Below are 24,492 nucleotides of genomic sequence, written 5' to 3'. Positions count from 1 at the left end.
GCCCTCATGGCCGACGATACCCGAATGAAGTGACGCAGGAATCGCACCCCGCCGTCGCTGCCGACAAACTACGGCTGAACACCCTGCCCATTGGGATCACCCTGCACGCAAAATTCAGCATCCCCATCAACGACTGCAGCTGTCGCAGGGTAACCTTGCGGGCTTGTGCCACCGCTGCCACCTCCCCTTTCAGCCTCTGCAGCTTTTCTAACGGCAGCCGACACTCCCCTTGCACAGCGTCTATCTCCAGCCCAAGAAAACTAAGGCACGTAGCCGGACCTTCCGTTTTGTCCGCCGCCACGGGACCCCGAAATGGCCAGCCACCCACTCGACCGTTCTCAGCAAGTGTAGGCAGGTGGGGGAGTCTGCCGGCCCCAGACAGAGAAAATCGTCCAGATAGTGCACCACTGCTCCACTCACCGCCTCAACCCTAACCACCCATTCAAGAAACTTACAAAATTTCTCAAAGCAGGAGAATGAGATAGAACAACCCATTGGGAGGCACAAATCCACGAAGTACTCCCCTTCGAAGAAACACCCCAGCAGGTGATGACACGCTGGCTGGACCGGAAGCAGCCTAAATGCCGCCTCAATATCCACCTTAGCCATTAGTGCCCCATGCCCGGCCCTCCTTACCAGCTCGACCGCCCTGTCGAATGATGCGTAGGAGACCGAGCACAGGCCCCTGTCAATGTCATCATTCACCGACTCCACCTTCCCCTGTTTCTTCTTGGGGACCACCCCGAGTGGGGAAACCCTCAGTCCCTCCAACGGAGGAGCCGGGAATGGTCCTGCCATCCTCCCCAACATGACTTCTTTGCCCAGTTTTTCCCGCACCACACCTGGGAATTCGGCCACCGATTTAAGGTTGCGCAGAACCCCTGTCCCCCCCCTGTCCCGGAAAGGGATAAAGAACCCCTGCCCAAACCCCGCCCGGAGTGCCGCAGCGTCCGCCCTATTACCGTAGCGGCTTAGCCACGGCTCCATCGCGTCTAGCCTCACCGGGGTTAGGCCCTGGGGCAAGCCAAACTCCCCCTCCCTCCCAGCTGCGGTAGGGACTCCTGCATGCCCCGACTTCCCTTTCTTGAATCACCGGTTGAGTCCATGGGCGCCTCCGCAGCCCGAACACTCGTGCTTAAAGTGACAGGTGTTACCCCATTTGCACTGGCCCTCGTTAAAGAGCCAGCAGAAGCCCTTGTGCAAGGCGGACGACGAGGCGGACTGCCCCTTTGCGCCGGCCGTGGGCTGAAAGGGCTGTGCCTTCTGCGCCATCATCAGCTTCATCCAGAGAGGCAGGTCCATTTGATCCCACCTCATACCCGGATTAGCCGCCAAACGCTGCCTGAACTGCTCGTCGTACCGCCACCATGCCAGTCCGCCATAGGTACGGTACGCCTCCCAAATACCGTCCAAATAACAAAACAGGGAGGAGCACAAGCCCGGCGATTTCTCGCCCAGAACACTAGCCAACATGCAAAACGCCCTCAGCAGTTACCGAAAGACTTACGCTACCGCTTCTTTTTCTTCTCCTCCTCCTTCTTCTTGTCTTTTTTATTGTCCTCCTTGAGGTCGATAAAATCCTCCAAAGGGAGAAGAGAAAAGATCTCGCAGAATTCGCCCTTCCAGATTTTATCCTTCACCTCCTGTTTGAGGTGAATCCTCAGCGGACCCGCAAACGACACATATGCATGTTGTCTGGCCGCATCAGGAACCACCCCCTCAGCCAACTCTGCCTGCTCACTCGTCGCATCCGCCCTGGTAACCGTCATTGCAGTGTCCCCACCCGAACTCTGCTCCGCGGAAGGAATCTCACTAGGGCCCGCTACCCCAGCCCCCTGAGCCCACACCTGACCCACACCGCCCCTTGTGTCACCCCTCGCTCCCAGTGAGATGAGAAGCGCTTGAAGTGTGTGAACCAGCGTACTGGATTGCAGAGAAGCACGGGACTCACCGGCCAAGCCCCTCGTTCCTGAAGCTCCCGGGGCTGCGTTGTGCACCGTCCCACGACCAGGATGAGCGGCATCTGTCAACGACCCTCCAACCGGGGAGCCAATCCGGTGCCTGGCCACAGCAGAGGCGGAGCGGCTCCGAGATCTGTAACGAGGAGAAGAAGTCCTGCGCAGAGCATACTGATCCCGAGCAGCCCCCCCGTCCCGACCCTAGGAGCGTCCGCTGGACACCAAAGCCTCCCGTCGCGCTCCCTCTCCTTTCCGCCCGATCGGCCCTGCCTCTGGGACTACGATTCCTCCCGTTCCTACCAGAGGCACCATCCAAGCCTGGGGGTCAAGACCTTATCCCCTCCTACTACCACTAGACCCCAACCCTGAGCCCCCCCCAGGACTACGCCTACCTAACTGCTCACCAGCGCGGGAAGATCCCCACCCCCCACCCCGGCGGACCCCCCGGCTAGAAGAAACCCCCTCCTCGGTGCCTCCAGACTGGCCCCTGACCCCGCTGCAGACCCATCACCCCTAGCCAGCCCAGACCACCCTGCGCACCTAGACCTCCTGCCCACACCTAACGGCAACCCAACCCCTACCCCGACCTGGCCCAAGGACCCCCTTAGCCCATCTACCCCCCGGCTACAGGCCCTCGCCCCTTAACTACTGTCCCTGTACTGCCTTGCGCAAAATCTTTAATATTAAAATACACAGTAAAATTCCATAAATTCCATAAATTCCATAAACGCGTTTCGCCAATGTGGCTTTATCAATATGGATTCCATATTGATAAAGCCACATTGGCGAAACGCGTTTATGGAATTTTACTGTGTATTTTAATATTAAAGATTTTTTGGACACTTTTTATTTAGTGCCATTTATCTTTTTTACACTGTATATTAATTTGTTATCTGGCATTTTTATTTTCCTGGACTCCAAGTAATCCGAGGTGGGGATCATACCACCAGCGCTATCTTCAAGGAGCAGTCGGTCTGCTCCTCCCTTGTGAGTACCATTTTATACAAAAATATTTTTTATCACTATTTTACCCAGTGAGCACTATTGGTTGTTTCTCTTTTATCTTTGAGCGTGGAACATATCACTGACGGAGGAAATTTTCCCTATATCCCATAAGCGGGGATTGTACCGCTGTACGCCTTCAACACTAGAGCGAGTTATAGCTCTTATAAATGTGAGTTTTATACCAGCTTTTAATTTCCTATCTACCTCACTATCAGACGTATTGCACTATCCTGTTTTGTATCTGTTTTTTTCCACATACGAGTGAATTCCTAAGAAGGAGACCAACGAGGAACTTTCCCCTGACCGTGGATCTACAGACTTCCCATTCTCCATAGGAGCATATTCTAGATAAGACTTTCTCTTTTTACTTGGACTAATTGTCGTTTATATATTGATTTCCCCTGGCGCAGCCTTTTTTGTTTTTTCTTTTGTCTCATCTTTTAAGGGTATTTGAGGGATTCCCTTATTAGGTTGCTGCCTTTTTGTTACTTAGCGCTTACTCACTCTCCTTGGTGTAAATTGCTTGTACATTCTTAACCCCAAAGTGCATAACTTTGCATTTCTCTACGTTAAATTTAATCTGCCATTTGAGTGTCCAGTCCCCCAATCTATCCAAATCCCTCTGCAGCAAGGCAATATCCTTCTCACATTTTATTACTTTACAAAGTTTTGTGTCATCTGCAAACACTGATATATGGCTTTCAATGACCATTTCAAGATCATTTATAAATATGCTAAATAGAAGCGGTCCCAAAACAGAACCCTGAGGGACACCACTTACCACTTTTGTCCAGCTTGAAAATTTACCATTAATGACAACTCGTTGTACTTTATCCTTAAGCCAATGTTCTACCCAAGAACAAGAATAATCATGAATATAACTTAGACTATTGTGTTCTGATCCATTACATAAAATTCAGATTAATAAAACATTGAACTTAAAGCGGCACTGTCATGCCGAACTTACCTTTCCTCAATCTCTTCCTCTTCTCCCCCTCTCTCAGGATCTGTTATTCTTTTCTTCCTGTCTTCTTTAGTTTTATTTAAAATCATAAGACAAAGTAGGGACTCTTTGCCTTATGGAGGATTCCTCCGCTTGACCAGCTCTGACCAGCGGAGGAGCAAAGTGTGCTTCATTTCCGCTGGTCAGACAAATTTTCCCATAATTCTCACCTTTCCTCAGTGTTCCCACGATGCTTCCTGTCATTTTAGACGAAACTGCCGAATTGCGTTCTAACTGAATGAGAACAGTATGTTCGTTTCTTTTAGAACGCAATTCGGCACTTTGTTCGGATCGCAATTTCATTCAAATGAATGAAACTCCGATCCTATTCATTGCCGCGGCTGCATCTTGCAGCCGCTTAGTAGATAACTCCCTAATTCCCACGGTATTAGGGAGCTATCTACTAAAAGGCTGAAAGACCTAAATTAGTCTTTCAGCCAAATTTACTAACACTAAGTAAAGATTACTTAGTATTAGTATATAATATGCCCCTTCTCGCTATACCGCGAGTAGGGGCATGTCTAGTAAGCAGTGAGCAGCCTGTGGCTGCTCCCTGTAAACCCCCCCCCCCAAAAAAACGAATAACCTCCCCCCCCTTTCGTGGCTGGTGGGGGCACCCTAAATAACAATAAGGGGACGACCTACTGTCCTCTCCCCCTGGCCCCCACCCCTGAGCAGTGGGTGGGGGCCCTAAATAAAGATAGGGGGGGACCTACTGTCCTCCCCCCTGGCCCCCACCCCTGAGCGGTGGATGGGGGCCCTAGATAAGAATGGTGGGGGGGGACCCACCGTCCTCCCCCCCAGCCCCCACCCCTGAGCGGTGGGTGGGGGCCCTGAAAAAACAATAAGGGGGGACCTACTGTCCCCCCCCGGCCCCCATCCCTGAGTGGCGGGTGGGGGCCCTAAATGAAAATCCCCCCCCCAAATCAAGGTGACTAGGGGTCCCAAGCCCCTAGTCACCCCTCCCCCTACCCAAATCAAACTATCCCCTACCTACCCCCCTCACCCTAAAAATAGTGAGGGGGAATAAAATAACTAACCTGTTTTCAAGCAATCCAATCACAGTGCTCTGTTTCATTTTACACAGCGTGGGAAAATTCCAAAGAACTTTCCCACGCTGTGTAAAATGATAAAGAGCACTCTGATTGGCTTAAACCCACCAATCAGAGTGTTCTTAGCCTAATTGCAGGGCGGGGCAAGGCTTTATGAGCCTTCCCCTGCCCTGCGTAGCTCAGTCTGCGCGGAGCCCTCCATGGGTGAAGATGGATTATTTTTTTGCGCTCGGGTTTTTTCTTTTTCGTCAGGTTTTTTTTTGCGCTCAGGTTTTTTATTTTATTTTAAGTTTGACATGTATGATGGCTTTTTATTTGGCCTTTTTTGGGGCTGAAAAAATGAAGATTTTAGAAAAAGAAAGACGTCAAATGGTAAGTTTAATTTTTTTTTTACAGGTTAGTTATTTTATTCCCCCTCACTATTTTTAGGGTGAGGGGGGTAGGTAGAGGATAGTTTGATTTGGGTGGGGGGGGACTAGGGGCTTGGGGGGGGATTTTAATTTAGGGCCCCCACCCGCCGCTCAGGGGTGAGGGCCGGGGGGGGAACAGTAGGTCCCCCCTCTCTTTATTTAGGGCCCCCACCCACCACTCAGGGGTGGGGGCCAGGGGGGGAGGACAGTAGGTCCCCTCCTTATTGTTTTTTAGGGCCCCCACCCACCGCTCAGGGGTGGGGGCCGGGGGGGCCTGTAGGGGCCATTCTTATCTAGGGCCCCCACCCCTCATTGGGGTCCCCCCCACCCCCTCTTTATTTAGGGCCCCCACCACTCAGGGGTGGGGGCCAGAGGGGGAGGACAGTAGGTCCCCCCCTCATTATCTTTATGGTCCCCACCTGCCGCCCAGGGGTGGGGGCCTGGGGGGGAGGACAGTAGGTCCCCCCCCTCATTATCTTCATGGCCCCCACCCGCCGCTCATGGGTGGGGCCTGGGGGGGACAGTGGGTCCCCCCCCTCATTATCTTCATGGCCCCCACCCGCCGCTCAGGGGTGGGGGCCTGGGGGGAGGACAGTAGGTCCCCCCCTCATTATCTTCATGTCCCCCCCTTATTGCTGCTCACTGTTTAGTAGACATGCCCCTACTCGCAGTATAGCGAGTAGGGGCATTCGGGAGATTTTAATCTCCCTTGTGCTATTATGGGGGTCATATTGACCTCCATAGAGTGAGGGGGGGACATCGGGGGCTTATGAAGTGGCGGGGAGCACTGCTCCCTGCTGCTTATATCTGTACATATTACAAGGAGGGAGCTGCATGCTGGTAGCTCCCTCCTTGTAATAAACCGAACGAGCAAACGAACACTGATATTCGGTGTTAGTTTGTTCGTCTGATTTTTTCTATTCATTCATTCGTCTGTCTGATGAATGAGTGAATAGATTAAATTTCCGTTCGCATGTCCAGGTGTTTCACTGGGCATGTGCGGGAATCTCACAGTCTGTCTAGTGTGGGCAGATGACGTGTCCCACAGGGACTTCACCTACCCACACAAAGATGGCGGCGCCCTGAATATAGATCGGGGCAGAAAATAAAGATTAAAAAGAGGTAATCTGGGGGGCTTAGGGGTATTTGGGGGTGACTAGGGGGTCAATTGGATGTAGTGGTGGCGGGAGGGGGGTTAAAAGAAAAACGGGATTCGGCATGACAGTGCCGCTTTAAGGCTGTAATGTAACAAAATAGGTAAAACGTCAAGCAGGGTGAATACTTTTGCAAGGCACTGTATAATAAACAGCTTAATGTACATTATACAGCCTATTGTACAGTATACAGCTTAATGTACGTATACAACTTAATGTACAGTATACAGCTTAATATATGGTATACAGCTTATTGTACGATATACAGCTTAATGTATAGTATACAGCTAAATGTACGGTATACAGCTTAATGTACATTATACAGCCTATTGTACGGTATACAGCTTAATGTACAGTATACAGCTGAATATATGGTATACAGCTTAATGTATAATATACAGCTTAATGTATGGTATACAGCTTAATGTACGGTATACAGCTTAATGTATAATATACAGCTTAATGTACGGTATACAGCTTAATGAATGGTATACAGCTTAATGTACGGTATACAGCTTAATGAATAGTATACAGCTTAATGTACGGTATACAGCTTAATGTATAATATACAGCTTAATGTACGGTATACAGCTTAATGAACGGTATACAGCTTAATGTACGGTATACAGCTTAATGTACGGTATACAGCTTAATGTATAATATAAAGCTTAATGTATAGTATACAGCTAATTGTACGGTATACAGCTTAATGTACATTATACAGCCTATTGTACGGTATACAGCTTAATGTACGTATACAACTTAATGTACAGTATACAGCTTAATATATGGTATACAGCTTATTGTACGATATACAGCTTAATGTACGGTATACAGTTTAATGTACGTATACAACTTAATGTACAATATACAGTTTAATGTACAATATACAGCTTAATGTATAGTATACAGCTTAATGTACGGCATACAGCTTAATGTATAATATACAGCTTAATGTATGGTATACAGCTTAATGTACGGTATACAGCTTAATGTATAATATACAGCTTAATGTACGGTATACAGCTTAATGAATGGTATACAGCTTAATGTACGGTATACAGCTTAATGAATGGTATACAGCTTAATGTACGGTATATAGCTTAATGTATAATATACAGCTTAATGTACGGTATACAGCTTAATGAATGGTATACAGCTTAATGTACAGTATACAGCTTAATGTACGGTATACAGCTTAATGTATAATATACAGCTTAATGTACGGTATACAGCTTAATGAATGGTATACAGCTTAATGTACGGTATACAGCTTAATGTACGGTATACAGCTTAATGTATAATATAAAGCTTAATGTATAGTATACAGCTAATTGTACGGTATACAGCTTAATGTACATTATACAGCCTATTGTACGGTATACAGCTTAATGTACGTATACAACTTAATGTACAGTATACAGCTTAATATATGGTATACAGCTTATTGTACGATATACAGCTTAATGTACGGTATACAGTTTAATGTACGTATACAACTTAATGTACAATATACAGTTTAATGTACAATATACAGCTTAATGTATAGTATACAGCTTAATGTACGGCATACAGCTTAATGTATAATATACAGCTTAATGTATGGTATACAGCTTAATGTACGGTATACAGCTTAATGTATAATATACAGCTTAATGTACGGTATACAGCTTAATGAATGGTATACAGCTTAATGTACGGTATACAGCTTAATGAATGGTATACAGCTTAATGTACGGTATATAGCTTAATGTATAATATACAGCTTAATGTACGGTATACAGCTTAATGAATGGTATACAGCTTAATGTACAGTATACAGCTTAATGTACGGTATACAGCTTAATGTATAATATACAGCTTAATGTACGGTATACAGCTTAATGAATGGTATACAGCTTAATGTACGGTATACAGCTTAATGAATGGTATACAGCTTAATGTACTGTATACAGCTTAATGTACGGTATACAGCTTAATGTATAATATACAGCTTAATGTACGGTATACAGCTTAATGAATGGTATACAGCTTAATGTACGGTATACAGCTTAATGAATGGTATACAGCTTAATGTACTGTATACAGCTTAATGTACGGTATACAGCTTAATGTATAATATACAGCTTAATGTACGGTATACAGCTTAATGAATGGTATACAGCTTAATGTACTGTATACAGCTTATTGTATTTGTTCAGGTTTCTATAATTAATCCCTTCAGGCTTTTTGCAGTAAACACTGTTTGTTTCAGAGAAAAGGAAGTGTTTACATTACAACCTAGTTATACCTCCATCAGATGGCTGCATGAGGTTCTTCCTGGGGTAGTGCTGCACAGTGTGACTGATATTGAGTGTTTCCACCCTCTGCATGCAGACACTGAACTTTCCTCGTAGAGATACATTGATTAAATGCATCTCTATGAGGAGATGCTGATTGGCCAGGGTGGCATTTGGCTCTGCAATCCTGTGCAAGTGCATGCACGCACTGACGGCTGATTGGTGTATTCCCCGGCTGAAAGTCTGGCCTGGGGAAAAAAGGGAGGGCTTGTAAAGGCTGCAGACAGAGTACTGCAGCTTTTTAAAGCTCTTTTTTCATATACGTGCAAAGAAAAAATAAGTGAATAAAATATGCATGTATGCATTTGGGGTATAGCTATTATTTTTTTAAGAGAAAAAAAATCCTATAAGAGAAAAATTATGTAGAAAAGGATGTTGGACATTTCATAAATACATATTTATTTAATCCCAGCTCAACCTGTCATTAAGCTCTGTGAAAAAGATAAAAGCCTTTCATTAACCCTTGAGGATAAATAATTGAAGATGTATCTGTGCTGGGAAGCAGAGTGTTAACTTTCCTGCAGATTTTATTAATACATTAACTATGTAACTATGATATAGTCCCCAGTTAATATGCCCCCGATGGGAGCTGCTAAGATGCTCTCGATGTGTTGTCTAATTATTGGACTCTTATAAATCTTCATTAACGCTTGGTTCTCATTTTATTACCCTAGTGAAATATGACAGTTATATCTACCAGGTATATATAGAGGTGAAAAGCTAAGTACTAAATGCACTGTGAATTTATTCAAACAAATCCATCAAATTTCACTTCCATGAATTTTTGATATGATATTCAAATGCAAAATATTTTATATTTTACGTCAAGGTGCCAAATATTTAAATTCATTAGAAATGTGATGTGAGTTGACACTTAAAGAATTTTTCCTTCCTGTTTAAGTGCCCAGTAGACAGAGCTACAAACATTTATAAATCGATTTGGAAAAATGAAAATTCTAATTAAAATCACACAATAAGGAAGCCAAAATGACGGCAACTCGCTATAAATTCCCTGTTTCCATGAATTATTATATACGAGTATGGAGTACGTTTCGGCTGACTCTTCTATGTAAAACTTCATTGCAAATTTAAAGAGCTTTAAAAAGCAAAGAGCCATGGGTAAGCTTGAGATAAATTAAAAATAATAATATTATATATCTAAATGTGTACCTTTGTATTGTACATTGCATCCTAACACATTGGATACAAATCTAACACATACATGGAGGATTACACAGTAATTTTGTTTATACTTTGCTGTTCACTGATAAAATGGAGTACAGTTACAAAATGTTAATATTTCTTCATATAGTTACATAGTTAGATAGCTGAAAAGAGACTTGCGTCCATCAAGTTCAGCCTTCCTCATATTTGTTTTTTCATTTCTTCATAGTTTACAGAAATATTAGGAGATATTATTATTGTTAGAGATTAAAACTATCACTCGCCACATATTATTATCAGATATATTCTAAAGTATTCACACCCAAGCAGAAGTATAGATTTTGTCACTAACAATAAGTATGCAAAGAATACCAATCATTCTTGTCATGGGCATTAGAAAGGATTCGGAAAACATTTGTAACAAATCATCTTCATAAACTGCTTGGTGAACCGTAAATACTGTAAATGTGGAAGTTAGTGTTGGAAGCTGCTGTTGCCAATACAATATCCCTGTTTTATTATACTAACAATAATAAACATAGGGTTTAAAGCAAATGACTAGCATAAAAAAACCACTGGGACCTACTTTATTCCTCCCCAGAAAACCCCAAAATAGTTCTACAGATGTGACAATATCTAAATGAAATCTAATAGAGAAACGATGAGTACCTACTTTGCTCTCTAAATAGATTGATCGCATTCTATCAGATAACTGAATTTAATGAGGATTTTTAAAATATTCTATAAATATTTTTATATTCTAAGCTTTTAGTTATACAGAAAACTTGTAAGCCAAATGATGGACTATTTAAGCAACATTGAAAGAACACACTAGTAGTAAACGCTAGTAAATAAATATCTATCATATAGTTAGTTCTTGCACTGTTTGTAGGGTAACTGCATGGAAGTTCTCTGCTCTCCCTCGCCTTAATGGGCATTATTTGTAATCTATCCCAGAGGTTGTTTTTTTTTTTAGATATTTCGGGAGAATTCCATGTGAGGTTTCATAAACTAAGAGAACTCTTGTGCTACCCTCATCTGGCCAGAATTGGATCTGGATGTGGGGAAAGTCATTTTTACAATTAGAACTAATCTCAGCCATAGGTACATAAAATAATACTCGTTACGCACTTTAAAATAATATATGACATACATAATATAATTCAGCTAATAATATTATTTATATATTTAAATAAAAATAAAGATATTAATCTGAAATGTCCCAATAATGTATCAACTCTAATAGAGTGTAATCAATTGGATTTAATATTGGAAGTGCTGTAAATCTGTGCAAATTATTTTTATTTATTTATTTATTTATTAAGTAAATGTGCTTTACAAACAAACCAAAGTATACTTTGCAATACAGTGTTAACTGGTGCTCTTAATATAAAATATGCAATTGCAATCCAGATTCTTTTAATTATATATCTCATATGCGTAAATTTCATGTAAGTGCTAATGATAAGCACAATACAAAAAACACCAAAGTGCAGTCACCATCTTTGTGCGACCATTAATTAAACCACAGCAACAACAATAAAGATAAATAATATGGTGCACAGTATATTAAACATATATAATTATAACTCCACAGAGACCTTTCAAAAACACCATGTGATTGTGGGAGTTGGAAAGGAGACAGACGCCAAATGAAATTACAGATGCAAGTATTTCAGTGAGATTTTACTTGTATATTGTAATCAGCTGGCTTAAATCCTGTTTATAAAAACGTGGAAAATAAAGGTTTGAAGTTGTAACTGGTGGCACTATCTGTCTTAGATATCCTTACAGGATCCAACAATCTCCAGGCGCTGAACCTCCCAGAGCCAGATGGTTTTGGAGTAGAGATGAGCGAACCCGAACTGTAAAGTTCGGGTTCGTACCGAGCATTACGATTTTTTGAACCCGAACCCAAACCCGGACATTTCAGTAACAGTTTGGGTTCGAGTTCAGTGTTTGGCGATTTAATGGCGCGTTTTAAAAAGCTGCAGGGCAGCCAATCAACAAGCTTTTGACTCGTGTGCACTTAGAAGCCATCACAGACATGCCTACTAATGGCATGGCTGTGATTGGAAGTGCAGCATGAGACCCAGCCTCTATATAAGTTGGATTCACAAGAGCTCTATTAGTGTAGGGAGAGGATGCTGCAGCAGTGAGGGACAGATTAGGAAAGAATTCTGGTGTTGAATGTGCAAACTACAGCAATTATTTTTGTGGGTGCTATACTACATTTTTGTACCCTGCCCTGAGCCCAGTGCCACAGAGAAATATGGGATCTGCACTCCATATCTGAGAGTCAAATAGAACCGTCAAATACTGTGGTTACAGCACATTTTTAAACATTCAAATTCTTTAGGTGCTAAAAAGTAAATTTGGGGCGTGCACTTCATATCTGAGAGTCAAATAGAACCGTCAAATACTGTGGTTACATCGCACTTTGAAAAATTCAAATTTTTTGGGTGCTAAAAAGTAAATTTGGGGCGTGCACTTCATATCTGAGAGTCAAATAGAACCGTCAAATACTGTGGTTACATCGCACTTTGAAAAATTCACATTTTTTGGGTGCTAAAAAGTAAATTTGGGGGCGTGCACTTCATATCTGAGAGTCAAATAGAACCGTCAAATACTGTGGTTACATAGCAGTTTTAAACATTCAAATTCTTTAGGTGCTAAAAAGTAAATTTGGGGCATGCACTTCATATCTGAGAGTCAAATAGAACAGTCAAATACTGTGGTTACATCGCACTTTGAAAAATTCACATTTTTTTGGTGCTAAATAGTACATTTGCGGCCTGCGGTAAATTTTTTGCAGTCCAATAAAACCGTTAAATAAAAACTGTTAAATTGTAGGTTGACAAATTCACATTTTTTGAGACAGTGAAGTAACTGTATTAATTACGCCTGTCACACTGTTGTGTGACCTCTAGAATTTTTTTCTCTTTAGGACACCGGCACTGCCTTACTTGTGAACTTAATTGTTGACTATTGACGGTTACATTGTCATCTGACACAAACCATCTGTTAGTTTGGTGGGTGAACGCAAAGAATGAGGAGAGCGTCAAATAAGGGATGTGGCCCTGGTTGTTGGTCTGCTGGTGTTGGTGGAGCTCCTGTTGCAGGGAGAGGACGTGGTCGATCTGTGCCAGCTACACGCACAAGTGAAATACCTTCCTCAGGTGCGAGTAGGCGACAGAACCTTCAGCGTTATTTGGTAGGCCTGAATGCCGCTCTTTGAATGGTGAGGCCAGAACAAGTACAGGCGATAGTAGATTGGATGGCTGACAGTGCCTCCAGTTCCTTCACATTGTCTCCCACGCGGTCCCCTGCTGAAAGCTCAGAGTTGGCACCTGCAGCCCATGGCCATCTGTCTTTCACCTCAGCCCCTTGCAAATCAGCCAAGCAGTCTAAACCACAAGTCATGCAGCAGTTTCTTATGTTTTTTGATGACTCTGCTGGAGGGGTTTCCGTGGGCCATCCACCTAGCCCTGCCCCAGAAGTGGAAGAGATTGAGTGCACTGATGCACAACCACTTATGTGTCAGGATGTGGATATGCGAGGACCACCGCAGCACGTCTCTGATGATAATAAAATACAGGTGCCAACTGCTGTGGCTTTCTGCAGTGTGCAGACTGGCAAGGAGGGCAGGGTTGAGGAGTGGGTGGAAGATGATGTGGAGGATGATGAAGTTCTAGACCGCACATGGAATCAAGGTCATGAGAGTGACGTGTCCAGTTTGGAAGAAGAGGCAGTGGTCGACCAGAGGCACCAGCACAGCATAAGAGGGAGCAGGGTGCGAAAGCGGAGCGGCCGTCCCCTAGTCAGTACGCCTGCTACTGCCCACCGCACCCAGGGACCGAGCACACCAAAGCCAGCTCCAAGGAGTTGCAGTGGAGTTAGCACCTCAAAAAACAAGAAAGGTCTCAGGCTCCTCCTGCTTCCTCTTCTGCTGCTGTCTCAACCTCTTCCTCCATCTCTGGAGTGACTGTGGCACCTGCCACCCAGCAAACAGAGTATGTGGCAGCAACGCCACCATGTCTGCCACTGTCCCCAAGCATCTCCACACTGTCCCATGGAAGCGTTCAGCTGTCCATCTCCCAAACACTGGAGAGAAAGAGGAAGTACCCCCCTACCCACCCGCGATCCCTGGCCCTGAATGCCAGCATTTCAAAATTCCTGGTCTTTGAAATGCTGTCATTCAGTCTGATGGAGACAGACAGTTTTAAAAACCTGATGGCGGTGGCTGTCCCATAGTACGTGGTTCCCAGCCACCACTACTTTTCCAGGCAAGCCATCCCTTCCCTGCACAACCAATTGGCGGACAAAATCAGGTGTGCACTGCGCAACGCCATCTGTGGCAAGGTCCACATAACCACTGATATGTGGACCAGTAAGCACGGGCAGGGACGCTATATCTCCCTAACTGCACACTGGGCAAATGTAGTGGCGGCTGGGCCTGAGGCGGATAGCAGTTTGGCGCATGTCCTTCCGCCACCGAGGATTGCAGGGCATTTCTCTTTGCCTCCTGTTGCCTCCTCCTTCTACTCCGCTTCCTCCTCCTCTACCACCTACTTATCCGGTCAGTGTAACACCTTCACCACCAACTTCAGCACAGCCAGGGTGAAACGACAGCAGGCTGTTTTAAAACTCATATGTCTGGGGTAAAAAACCCACACCGCGGAGGAGCTGTGGACGGGCATGGAACAACAGACCGATGAGTGGTTGTTGCCACTGAGCATAAAGCCCGGCCTGGTGGTGTGCGATAATGGGCGAAATCTTGTAGCAGCTCTGGGCCTAGCCGATTTGACGCACATCCCTTGCCTGGCGCATGTTCTGAATTTGGTGGTGCAGAAATTCCTGAAAAACTAGCCAGATATATCAGAGCTGCTGCAGAAAGTGTGGGCCGTCTGTGTGCGCTCTCGGTGTTCTCACCCTGCTGCTGCTCGCCTGTCTGCGCTGCAGCGTAACTTTGGCCTTCCCGCTCACCGCCTCATATGCGACGTGCCCACAAGGTGGAACTCCACCTTGCACATGCTGGAGAGACTGTGTGAGCAGCAGCAGGCGATAGTGGAGTTTCAGCTGCAGCATGCATGGGTCAGTCGCTCTGCGGAATAGCACCACTTCACCACCAATGAGTAGGCCTCCATGCGAGACCTGTGTGCCATGTTGCGCTGTTTCGAGTACTCCACCAACATGGCCTGTGCCGATGATGCCGTTCTCAGCCTTACTATCCCGCTTCTTTGTCTCCTTGAAAAACCGCTTCAGGCGATGATGGAAGAGGATGTAGCACAGGAGGAAGAGGAGGAGGAAGAGGGGTTATTTCCATGGTTATCAGGCCAGTCATTCACAAGTGGCTCAAAGGGTGGGTTCCTGCACCAGCATAGGCCAGGTACACAATTGTCCAGCCAGGGCACTGTTCTGAAGGATGAGGAGGAGGAGGATAAGGAGGAGGAGGAGGAACCGTGTTCGCAGCAGGGTGGCACCCAACGAAGCTTGAGGGCATCACTGGAGCATGGCTGGGGGATACGGAGGACACAGACAATACACCTCCCACAGAGGACAGCTTGTCCTTGCCTCTGGGCAGCCTGGCACACATGAGCGACTTCATGCTGCAGTGCCTGCGCAACGACTGCCGAGTTGCCCACATTCTAACTTGTGCTGATTATTGGGTGGCCACGCTGCTGGATCCCCGTTACAAGGACAACGTGCCGTCCTTAATTCCCTCACCGGAGCGTGATCAGAATTATGCACGACTACAAGCGCACGCTGGTAGACGCGCTGCTGAGGGCATTCCCAACTGACACCGAGGGCACAGTGGAAGCACAAGGCGAAGGCAGAAGAGGAGTCACCAACGCAGCTTGGTCACCGCCAGCACCTCAGAAGGCAGGGTTAGCATGGATGAGATGTGGAAAAGCTTTGTCAGCACGCCACAACAACCAGTGCCACCAGCTGATATTATTATTATTATTATTGCCATTTATGATATGGAACATCTTAGCAGGAGGCAGCATTTCAGCAACATGGTTGAACAGTACGTGTGCATACCCCTACACATACTGACTGATGGGTCTGCCCCATTCAACTTCTGGGTCTCCAAATTGGGCACATGGCCTGAGCTTGCCCTTTTTGCCTTGGAGGTGCTGGCCTGCCCTGCAGCCAGTGTATTGTCTGAACGTGAGTCTAGCACGGCAGGGGGTGTTATCACAGACAAGCGCAGCCGCCTGGCCACAGCCAACGTGGACAAGCTCACGTTTATTAAAATGAACCAGGCATGGATACCACCAGACTTGTCTGTACCTTAATACCGGCCTCACCCAACTATTAGTATACTCAAGTGCACTTATTCTTTGTTTTCTTTTTTTATATGTCCCAATATTTTGGGAGCTTCCCCAATTAAAAAACAAAAAAACAAAAATAAAAAACAGTTTTGGCTACCTCCTTCGCCTCAACCGCCTCTTCCACCTACACCGCCACGGTCACCGCCTCCTTAACCTCCTACTCCACATCCACCTCCTCCTCCTAGTTCAAGATTATTATTTTTAATTTTTATGTATTTTATGTTATTTTAAGTTATTTCCCTATCTACATTTGTTTGCAGGGCACTTGTCCTACTCTTACCCCCATTTTACTTCCTTTTGCAGCCCTCTAGCCCTTTCCAGGACTTTTTTAGAGCCATGTTAGTGCCCAAAAGTTCGGGTCCCCATTGACTTCAATGGGGTTCGGGTTCGGGGTCAAGTTCGAGTCCCGGTGTCCGCTCATTTCTATTTGGGAGGTACTGCAGGCACTCTTACTTTGTGAGTTTATCCCTTTATTTATTTGGGGTTGTTATATTTATAAACATTAGCGGTTTAGCACTATGTATTTTCTTTTATTTCTTAAAGGTCTCTGTGAAAAATCAAGTAGCATTAGAAGTATATATTTTTCATACACTGTGCACAATATTATTTTTGTAATTATTTTCCATACTTACATTAGTTTTCTATTCCTAATAAGTCACTATGGCAGCATAGTGGGTTAGCACCTTACACAACATGATGTAGACATAGTGAATGATCAGAAAATAACCATGGAATGCTACTTGTTACTGACCCGCTGTTACTTGTCACAGTGCTGTTAGCGAGTAGCATCTTTTATCCCAACTGTAGAATTTTACAAGTAGCAACAGGAAGCTAATGACTGTAACTAAAGTGTTTTTGTTTTTTCCAACACTTAGTTTTTATTTAATTTTTTTGATATATAAAACGTACAGACCGATTTTGTCAAACATATTTTTATTTTTTTTTTACATATCACCAAAGAAAAAATATTATAATAATATTCATATAATCATCGGCATAAGAGTAATCATTATAATTAAGAATTATCAAATCGGTACAAAAAGAAACAAGACATACTTGTACTAACAATACAATTATTACAAATATTTGTGTGCCACTGGGAAAACAGATCATCCTCAAAGCTGTCTATTTTACTAACTTTACTAACCACGATTGCCAGATCATTTTAAACTTTTCATATTGTTGGTGTGCAGAGTAGTACCCTTTTTCCATAAGGACCTGGTGTCTGATTTGGTTAATTACCTTATCAAATTTATAGCATCGGGTTGACGCCATTTCCTGGCTATTATAATTTTTAAAGCCAGAAAGCCTTGCAGAACCATTATTGTATCTTTATTCGGTGATATATCCAAATCCAAATGTGGCAGAAATGCCTGACACATGTTCTTGGAGGGGTCTGCTTGCCAGCCTTCTGCCTCAGGACTATTGCCCCTGCAGTATACCTGGGCTAATATACTTTGAAAAGGCTCTGTTCATGCCTTTCGGGATTCTGTGGTTCGGGTACCGAACAGCCGCATGAACCAGAGACCATCCGGGAGCTTGTTAAACCCTACTAACACTTGGTAACAATTCTAACCGTAGTGTTCTAATTGATTGTATGGGTGGCTGCTGTTCGCATGAATGACCATGAGGTGGCGGCCATCTTGTTTGCACGAAAACAGGCAGAGGTGTTTGGGCATGAATCTCATGGAACTAAAATCGGATATAGAAACTCCCGAACACCGCTGGATTTCCATCACCACCTGCGTTCGGTTATACACAATTTAGAAGGGCACTGTTCGGTGGAATCGTTCGTCTGGATGAGGGGAACAAGCTCCATGGTAAGACCATTGACTCTGTTCAGTAGTTTGTTCGTTTTTTTTAAACTACCGAACTAGACCGACTGCAAGCCATGATTCTCTGGAACTGTTTTGGGCATGGAACCATGCGTGCGGTCGGTCAAACTTTGACTTACAGGAAATTCCTGAACCCCTGAACCAATCTGGGTGATTTTTGGATATATTGTTCACCCAGATCGGGGCTATTAGGGGATATTGGGGGGTTTGTGGGGGTTTTATATGTTTTAAAGGTACTGTTGGGGTTTTATAAAAATGGGTGTTTTTTCTGCATGGATATAATTGAGTTAGTACAGCTTCTGACTGAATTATCTCCCAGGCAGAGGGGAGGGATTGTATGATTATGTATGGGCGTGTACTGTACTTAAACAACATTGTCATTGGTCTTTAACTTTGCACTACACTATTCCATCAGGTCCAGGTGGGAGTACCCCTTGCATGGGCATTGTCATAAAAGGCCAAGTGTGGTCCCATTAAAACAAGTTCACTTCACCCTCAACATAGAGCCTTATCTTGTGATTGTAGGGAACAGCTATACCAGCTATACCAGCTATACCTGCTTCAGATTACTATACTGGCTATAATCACTAACTCATGTAAGAGCTACACAGCTATACCTGCTTTACTCTCTGGACGACAGCGAGACCCCAGCCAAGCTGCGGCAGCTAAGGGATTACAGTGCTTATGGTGTCCTGTGTGGTGCTTATAGTACTCAAGGCGACTAGGAAGCAGCAATTGTCAGAGGCACCCAGTGGGATGCCAGGTGGTCCGTCACACCAAATGGAACAATGCTATTTCAATCGTTGGTGGGATAATGTTATTAGTAACGGTAGGGAGGATACCAAATAAATCCATCCAAACCTGATTTATTTTTTACAACTCCACCATATATGACTAAAAGTTCCTTCAGTTTGATTACATCTCCAACATAAAGGGTTCACCCCTGTATTGAATTTTGTTAATCTAACTGGAACCATATACCACCGCAACATAATTTTGTAATGCGATTCGACCATGTTTAGACAGTGAGTTAACCTGCTCACTCCACATATACTACTCATCCATTGTTCTGGATTATAATGAGTGTCCAATTATTTTTGCCACACTAAAAATGAATATAATTTAGACCTCTTTTCCAAACTTTCTAGTATACTATATCATTTACTTAAGGCTTTTTGAGTTACTTCTGCATTAAGAATTAATATAATTAAAATATGGGTTCTTAAATAATGCCATATTTTTAGTGAATTCAAAAATTCAGAATCCTTAAATGCATATTCATTAATAAATTGGGTTGGAGTTTTAATTCCACTTTCAGTTAACAAATCACGCGCTCTAAAGTTTTTTAACTTTACCCAATTAGATAGATTTAAATGAGGGATATTATATTTTAAAGTGTCTAGAGGAGCAGGTATAAGCTAGGTATATTTAGCACACCTTTCATGCAGTTAGAAGAAAGAATCTTGTTATTTATTCTTGGTTTTTTTACCAGCCCAGACAAATTTATTTAAATGTATTTGAAATGCTCTAATCCAGTTTAAAGGAAGTTTTAATCTTTCTCTGTAAATATATCCATTTCGGAATAATATATGCTCTAATTACAATTATCCTTCCCAGCCATGATATAAAGAGTCCTTTCTATTCTTGAAGTTTTCCAGTTGTTTCATCCAAAAGTATAAAATAGTTAATTTCAATAATAGTTCCTATGTTTTTGGGGACTATAACTCCCATTGATTCATTGATTCCCCAACAGAATACTTTTTTTTACTCAAGCTAGATCTTTCCATGTCAGATATTGCTGTATCTATAACCTGTGTATCTAAAACCGCCTGATTGGTTGTAACCGGCCTTTGACCCCAAAGGCAATTACCAAGGTTCCTATTTGCATGATTGCTGCTCAGCACAAACCCTCCTGTGGATTGATTGCTGTTTGGTACAACTTTTCCTGTCAGGACAGTAAATGCCATTAATCACATTTTTATGTGCAGATGAATACGTGACAACAGACAAGCAAGTGTGTCCGGAAAAATACATTTTCCTGGCCATATCTACGGCAGCACAAAGAAAAAAAGTTGTTGTGCTGCCATGGTCTGTGAACAAAAATACAGAGAATGTTATCATATTTACAGTATTTTCTTTCCTGGCTATTATTGAGGAGATGAGTATAGTTCCCCATAGGTGGCCTGATACGAATGGCTGGTTTGAAAAATCTCACAATCAGGAGATCTAATGCCTACGAGATGTTGCATAAAGCAGATAATGTAGATGAGGTCCGAAAGGTGTGCCAGATTCTGTTATAGCAAGCTGATGTGGATTTCTTTTGGGATTTCAGAAGAGTGTTAACTACTGCTTCAGATAATACCTGTTCTAGGAGTTTTTCCAATTCAAGCACCAGACCCCCAATTTCAGCAGGCTGGGGTTCGGGTAAACTTCCAGCCCTTGTAGCAGTAAATCCGGTCTCAGGTGAAGTGGCCAAGTATCCAGGCTCATTCTGATTAAGAGTGGAAACCAGGGCCTCCTTGGCAATCATCTTCCTTCCTCCTTCCATATTTTCCAGAGTAATCAGTGAATCATCCATAGGGGAGGGAATGCATACCCCAGATTGAATTCCCATAGTAGAGGTAAGGCATCTTGTCTTGCTGATAGATATAGACAAATGTATGGGGACTTGAGTATTCTTGATTAAAGCCATCAAGTAGATCTGGGGTGTGTCCCACTGCTGAGACATTGCCTGAAACACTTCTGTATTTAGTTTCCATTCACCTTGGTGACTCTGTCCTGCTGAGCCTGGCAGGTATATTGCTTTTAGACCCAGTAGATAGGTCTGCAATAAATTCATTATCGGGTACAATTCTTTCAGAAAAGTCTTGCTTCAGGTTCCGCCCTGGTGATTTATATAAGAGGCAACTGCCCTGTTGTCTGTTTGTATTTGTAACCATAAATGTGTTAAATAAATGACAAAATTCCAACAGTTCCTTGTAGATTGCTCTCAGTTCTCTGAGATTTTAATGAAAATTCTCCATGTTCCTTGTTTCCATCTCTTGCTGTAATGTCGCCCCGTCCCTGAAGGCTCTCATCTGTGGTAATAGTTTACCAGTTTGGTTCCTCTAATGGGAATTCTAGTGAGAGATGTTCCTCTGTGGTCCATCAAGTTAGCTTGTCTTTTATACAAGGTAGGAGATACATTTCTTGATACGATTTGCAGACCTTTTTAAACTTGTGTAAAAATTTGTGTGTATGTTCCACTGGGCTCATTTTACTAGTCCTATGGTTGAAGTGAGTGAGACCAACAGACTCATTAAGTCCATGGGCGTGCGCTGCCTATTGCATAAGGGTGTGCACCCTAAAGCACAAACACACACACCGCGTATATATATATATATACATACATACACACACACACACACACACTGCTGTGTGTGTGTGTGTGAGGGTGCTGTGTGTGTGGGCTCTGTGTGTGTGTGTGGGCTCTGTGTGTGTGTGTGGGCTCTGTGTGTGTGTGTGGGCTCTGTGTGTGTGGGCGCTGTGTGTGGTTGGGCGCTGTGTGTGAGGGCGCTGTGTGTGTGTGTAAAGGTGCTGTGTGTGTGAGGGTGCGGTGTGTGTGTTTTTGTGAGGGTGGTGTGTGTGTAGGTGGGTGGAGCTAGTTACAAACTGGCTGACAGGAAGTCGTGGAGCTAGTTACAGTCTGTCTGATATGAAGTGGGTGGAGCTAGTTACAGACTGTCTGATAGTACAGCTAGTTACAGACTGTCTAACAGGAAGTGAGCAGAGCTAGTTACAACTGTCTGACAGGAAGTGAGGAGTTAGCTACAGACTGTCTGAAAGGAAGTGGGTGGAGCTAATTATCTTGAAATTTAATAAGAAGTGGTTGGAGCTGGTTACAGACTGGCAAGTGTGAAGTGGACGTAGCTTGTTATAAATACTATTTAATAAGAAGTCCTTTTTGCTTTGAAGAGCGGAAGCTAACTCATTGGATAATGCTGCCATGGGGTGATAAGAAATAATTGTTCTACCAGACATCTATGCAAAAAAGTATGACATTTTCCTCTTTGTCTAAAATTTTACTAATTATTCACACATTATAATACTGTTATTATGTTCTAGCACCAGGAGAGACAAATCAATTCAATTTACTACATTCTGTGAAATCTGTCCACTTTCCAGACCTATTTATGAATAACGACATGGGCAGAACAAATCAATCTCTTGTGACACAATTTATCATCATTGGCTTTCCAGATCTGGAGAAAACTCAAGGATTTCTGTTTGCACTGCTGATTATTATCTATGCCTTCACAATATGTGGTAACCTCACAATTATCTCTCTTATATGTACTCACCGTCATCTTCATGTTCCTCTTTACCTTTTTGTTGCTATTCTTTCCTTCCTGGAAATATGGTACACGGCAGTAACAATCCCTAAAATGCTTACAAATATGCTGAATGAGAACATAATTTCATACGTTGGTTGTCTATTACAAATCTATTTCTTACATTGTTTGGGTATCACTGAGACCTATATTCTCACAGCAATGGCCTACGACCGTTATATGGCCATATGCGATCCATTGAGATATCCGTCCATAATGACCACGTCATGCTGTTTCCAGCTAGCCGGATGCTGTTGGGTTATTGGTTTTCTTGGTCCACTAACTCAGGTCCTCTTGCTTTCCAAGCTTTCCTTCTGTGGTTCTAACAAGATAGAGCATATCTTCTGTGACTTTACTCCGCTGATGAACTTGGCCTGTTCTGACATTTCCTTGAATGTCAATGTGGACTTCTCCATAAATTCATTCCTTCTCTTTTTTGCATTTTGTTGCATCATTTTGTCTTATCTAAAAATAATTTCAGCTGTATTAAAAATAAGCACAACAGAGGGACGTAAAAAAGCCTTTTCTACCTGTGGTGCTCACCTTACTGTTGTCCTACTCTTCTTTGGGAGTGTGGCCTTTATGTATGTGAGGCTAACCAAAACTTACTCTGTTAACTATGATCGGATTATGGCCGTTATATACTCAGTTTTGACACCGATGTGTAATCCAATCATATATAGCCTAAGAAACCAAGAGATAAGAGTGCTGCTGGGGAAGAAAATAAAATTACTCAATAATTAATTCTAACAATTCATAACTGAAATTTGGGTAAAGTTCCTTTCCTTGATATTGACAACTTGTTTTGCCTGTTTTGTGATTTTACTAAACTGTCTGAAGTATTAGAGATGAATGATTCTATAGTAAATCCATCTATGTATTGGAATACTTACAAGCAATTTGTTGAAATGGGTTGCACATTGATCTTAGTCAAGAGGAATATTTACATTTTAGGTTATTTGTGGAGCCGTATCTGGAACAAACACATTATTAGGTACAGTTTTGTACTGTATTTCTTTCACCACATGCAGACCGAAAATGGCACTTTAAGCACCATAACTACTATGCTATAGAGCCAACATAACACTGGCGCCCTCCTCTTACTCTATGTCAAGCAATGTGACACAAACTGAGGGTTCCTCATGCACCCATGGTCTGGCTGTTCACTTGGGAGAATGGGTACTGCAGATGTTACATCTCTCCATTTGCAATGTCTGCATGTCTTTGGACATCATTTACTTGCAGAGTTTATTATCAGGCACACTCATCCAATGTAGATAGGAACAAAACTGATACTGTTATGTGGAAATGACACTTTCTGAACAAGGGGCCAGGCCACTGTGACCTAGGAGACGCTTGGGTTGTACTAAACTGCTAGGAAACAGAAAACAGACCTGACTGATGGCACCAGGGAAATTTAGGCAGCATAACCACTATAGCAAACTACCGTGTTTCCCCCAAAATAAGACCGGGTCTTATATTAGTTTTTCCCCCGCAAACACACTAGGGCTTATTTTCGCTAGATGTCTTATTTTGAAGAAAAACGGTTGCAAGCATGCCCTAGTAAGCAGGTCTACATTCAGGGGTATTCCCCCAAACATAGACTAGTTCAATCGTGCATGGAATCCCGCAAATCTTTGTTTGGGGAAACTTTCCCAAACGTAGATTAGCTTACTTGAAAATGGAATCTGGCAAATCTATATTCAGGGAAAATTCCTCAAACATAGATTAGCGATCTAGCGACTAGGACTTATTTTTGGGGCTTATATTACAAGCATCCCCCAATATAAGGCTTATTTCCCTTTGTCCCCAGTTCCTGCCAGGTAACAATTCTAACCGTAGTGTTCTAATTGATTGTATGGGT

General features: G+C 43.3%; 2 protein-coding genes across 2 annotated transcripts in view; one reads left to right on the top strand and one right to left on the bottom strand.

The window, feature by feature from the left end:
- Positions 1-17,698, bottom strand: part of LOC134582747 (uncharacterized) — a 37,109-nt gene extending 19,411 nt beyond the window's left edge. Inside the window, exons 1-2 of the mRNA XM_063439386.1 lie at positions 17,666-17,698; positions 1,952-2,159 (exon numbers count right to left, since the gene is read on the bottom strand). Of these exons, the coding sequence (XP_063295456.1) occupies positions 1,952-2,159; positions 17,666-17,698 (241 nt within the window). The remainder of the gene's footprint in view (positions 1-1,951; positions 2,160-17,665) is intronic.
- Positions 17,699-22,416: 4,718 nt separating this feature from the next.
- Positions 22,417-23,372, top strand: LOC134582745 (olfactory receptor 6N2-like). The gene has a single exon (XM_063439385.1). It carries the CDS (start codon positions 22,431-22,433, stop codon positions 23,370-23,372), a length of 942 nt encoding a protein of 313 aa, XP_063295455.1. The 5' UTR covers positions 22,417-22,430.
- The last annotated feature ends 1,120 nt before the right edge of the window (positions 23,373-24,492 follow it).

This window comes from Pelobates fuscus, chromosome 13 (assembly GCF_036172605.1).
Source record: "Pelobates fuscus isolate aPelFus1 chromosome 13, aPelFus1.pri, whole genome shotgun sequence".
Taxonomy (NCBI): domain Eukaryota; kingdom Metazoa; phylum Chordata; class Amphibia; order Anura; family Pelobatidae; genus Pelobates; species Pelobates fuscus.
Note: the sequence above shows the minus strand (reverse complement) of the source record. Positions and strands in the feature narration are given on the sequence as shown.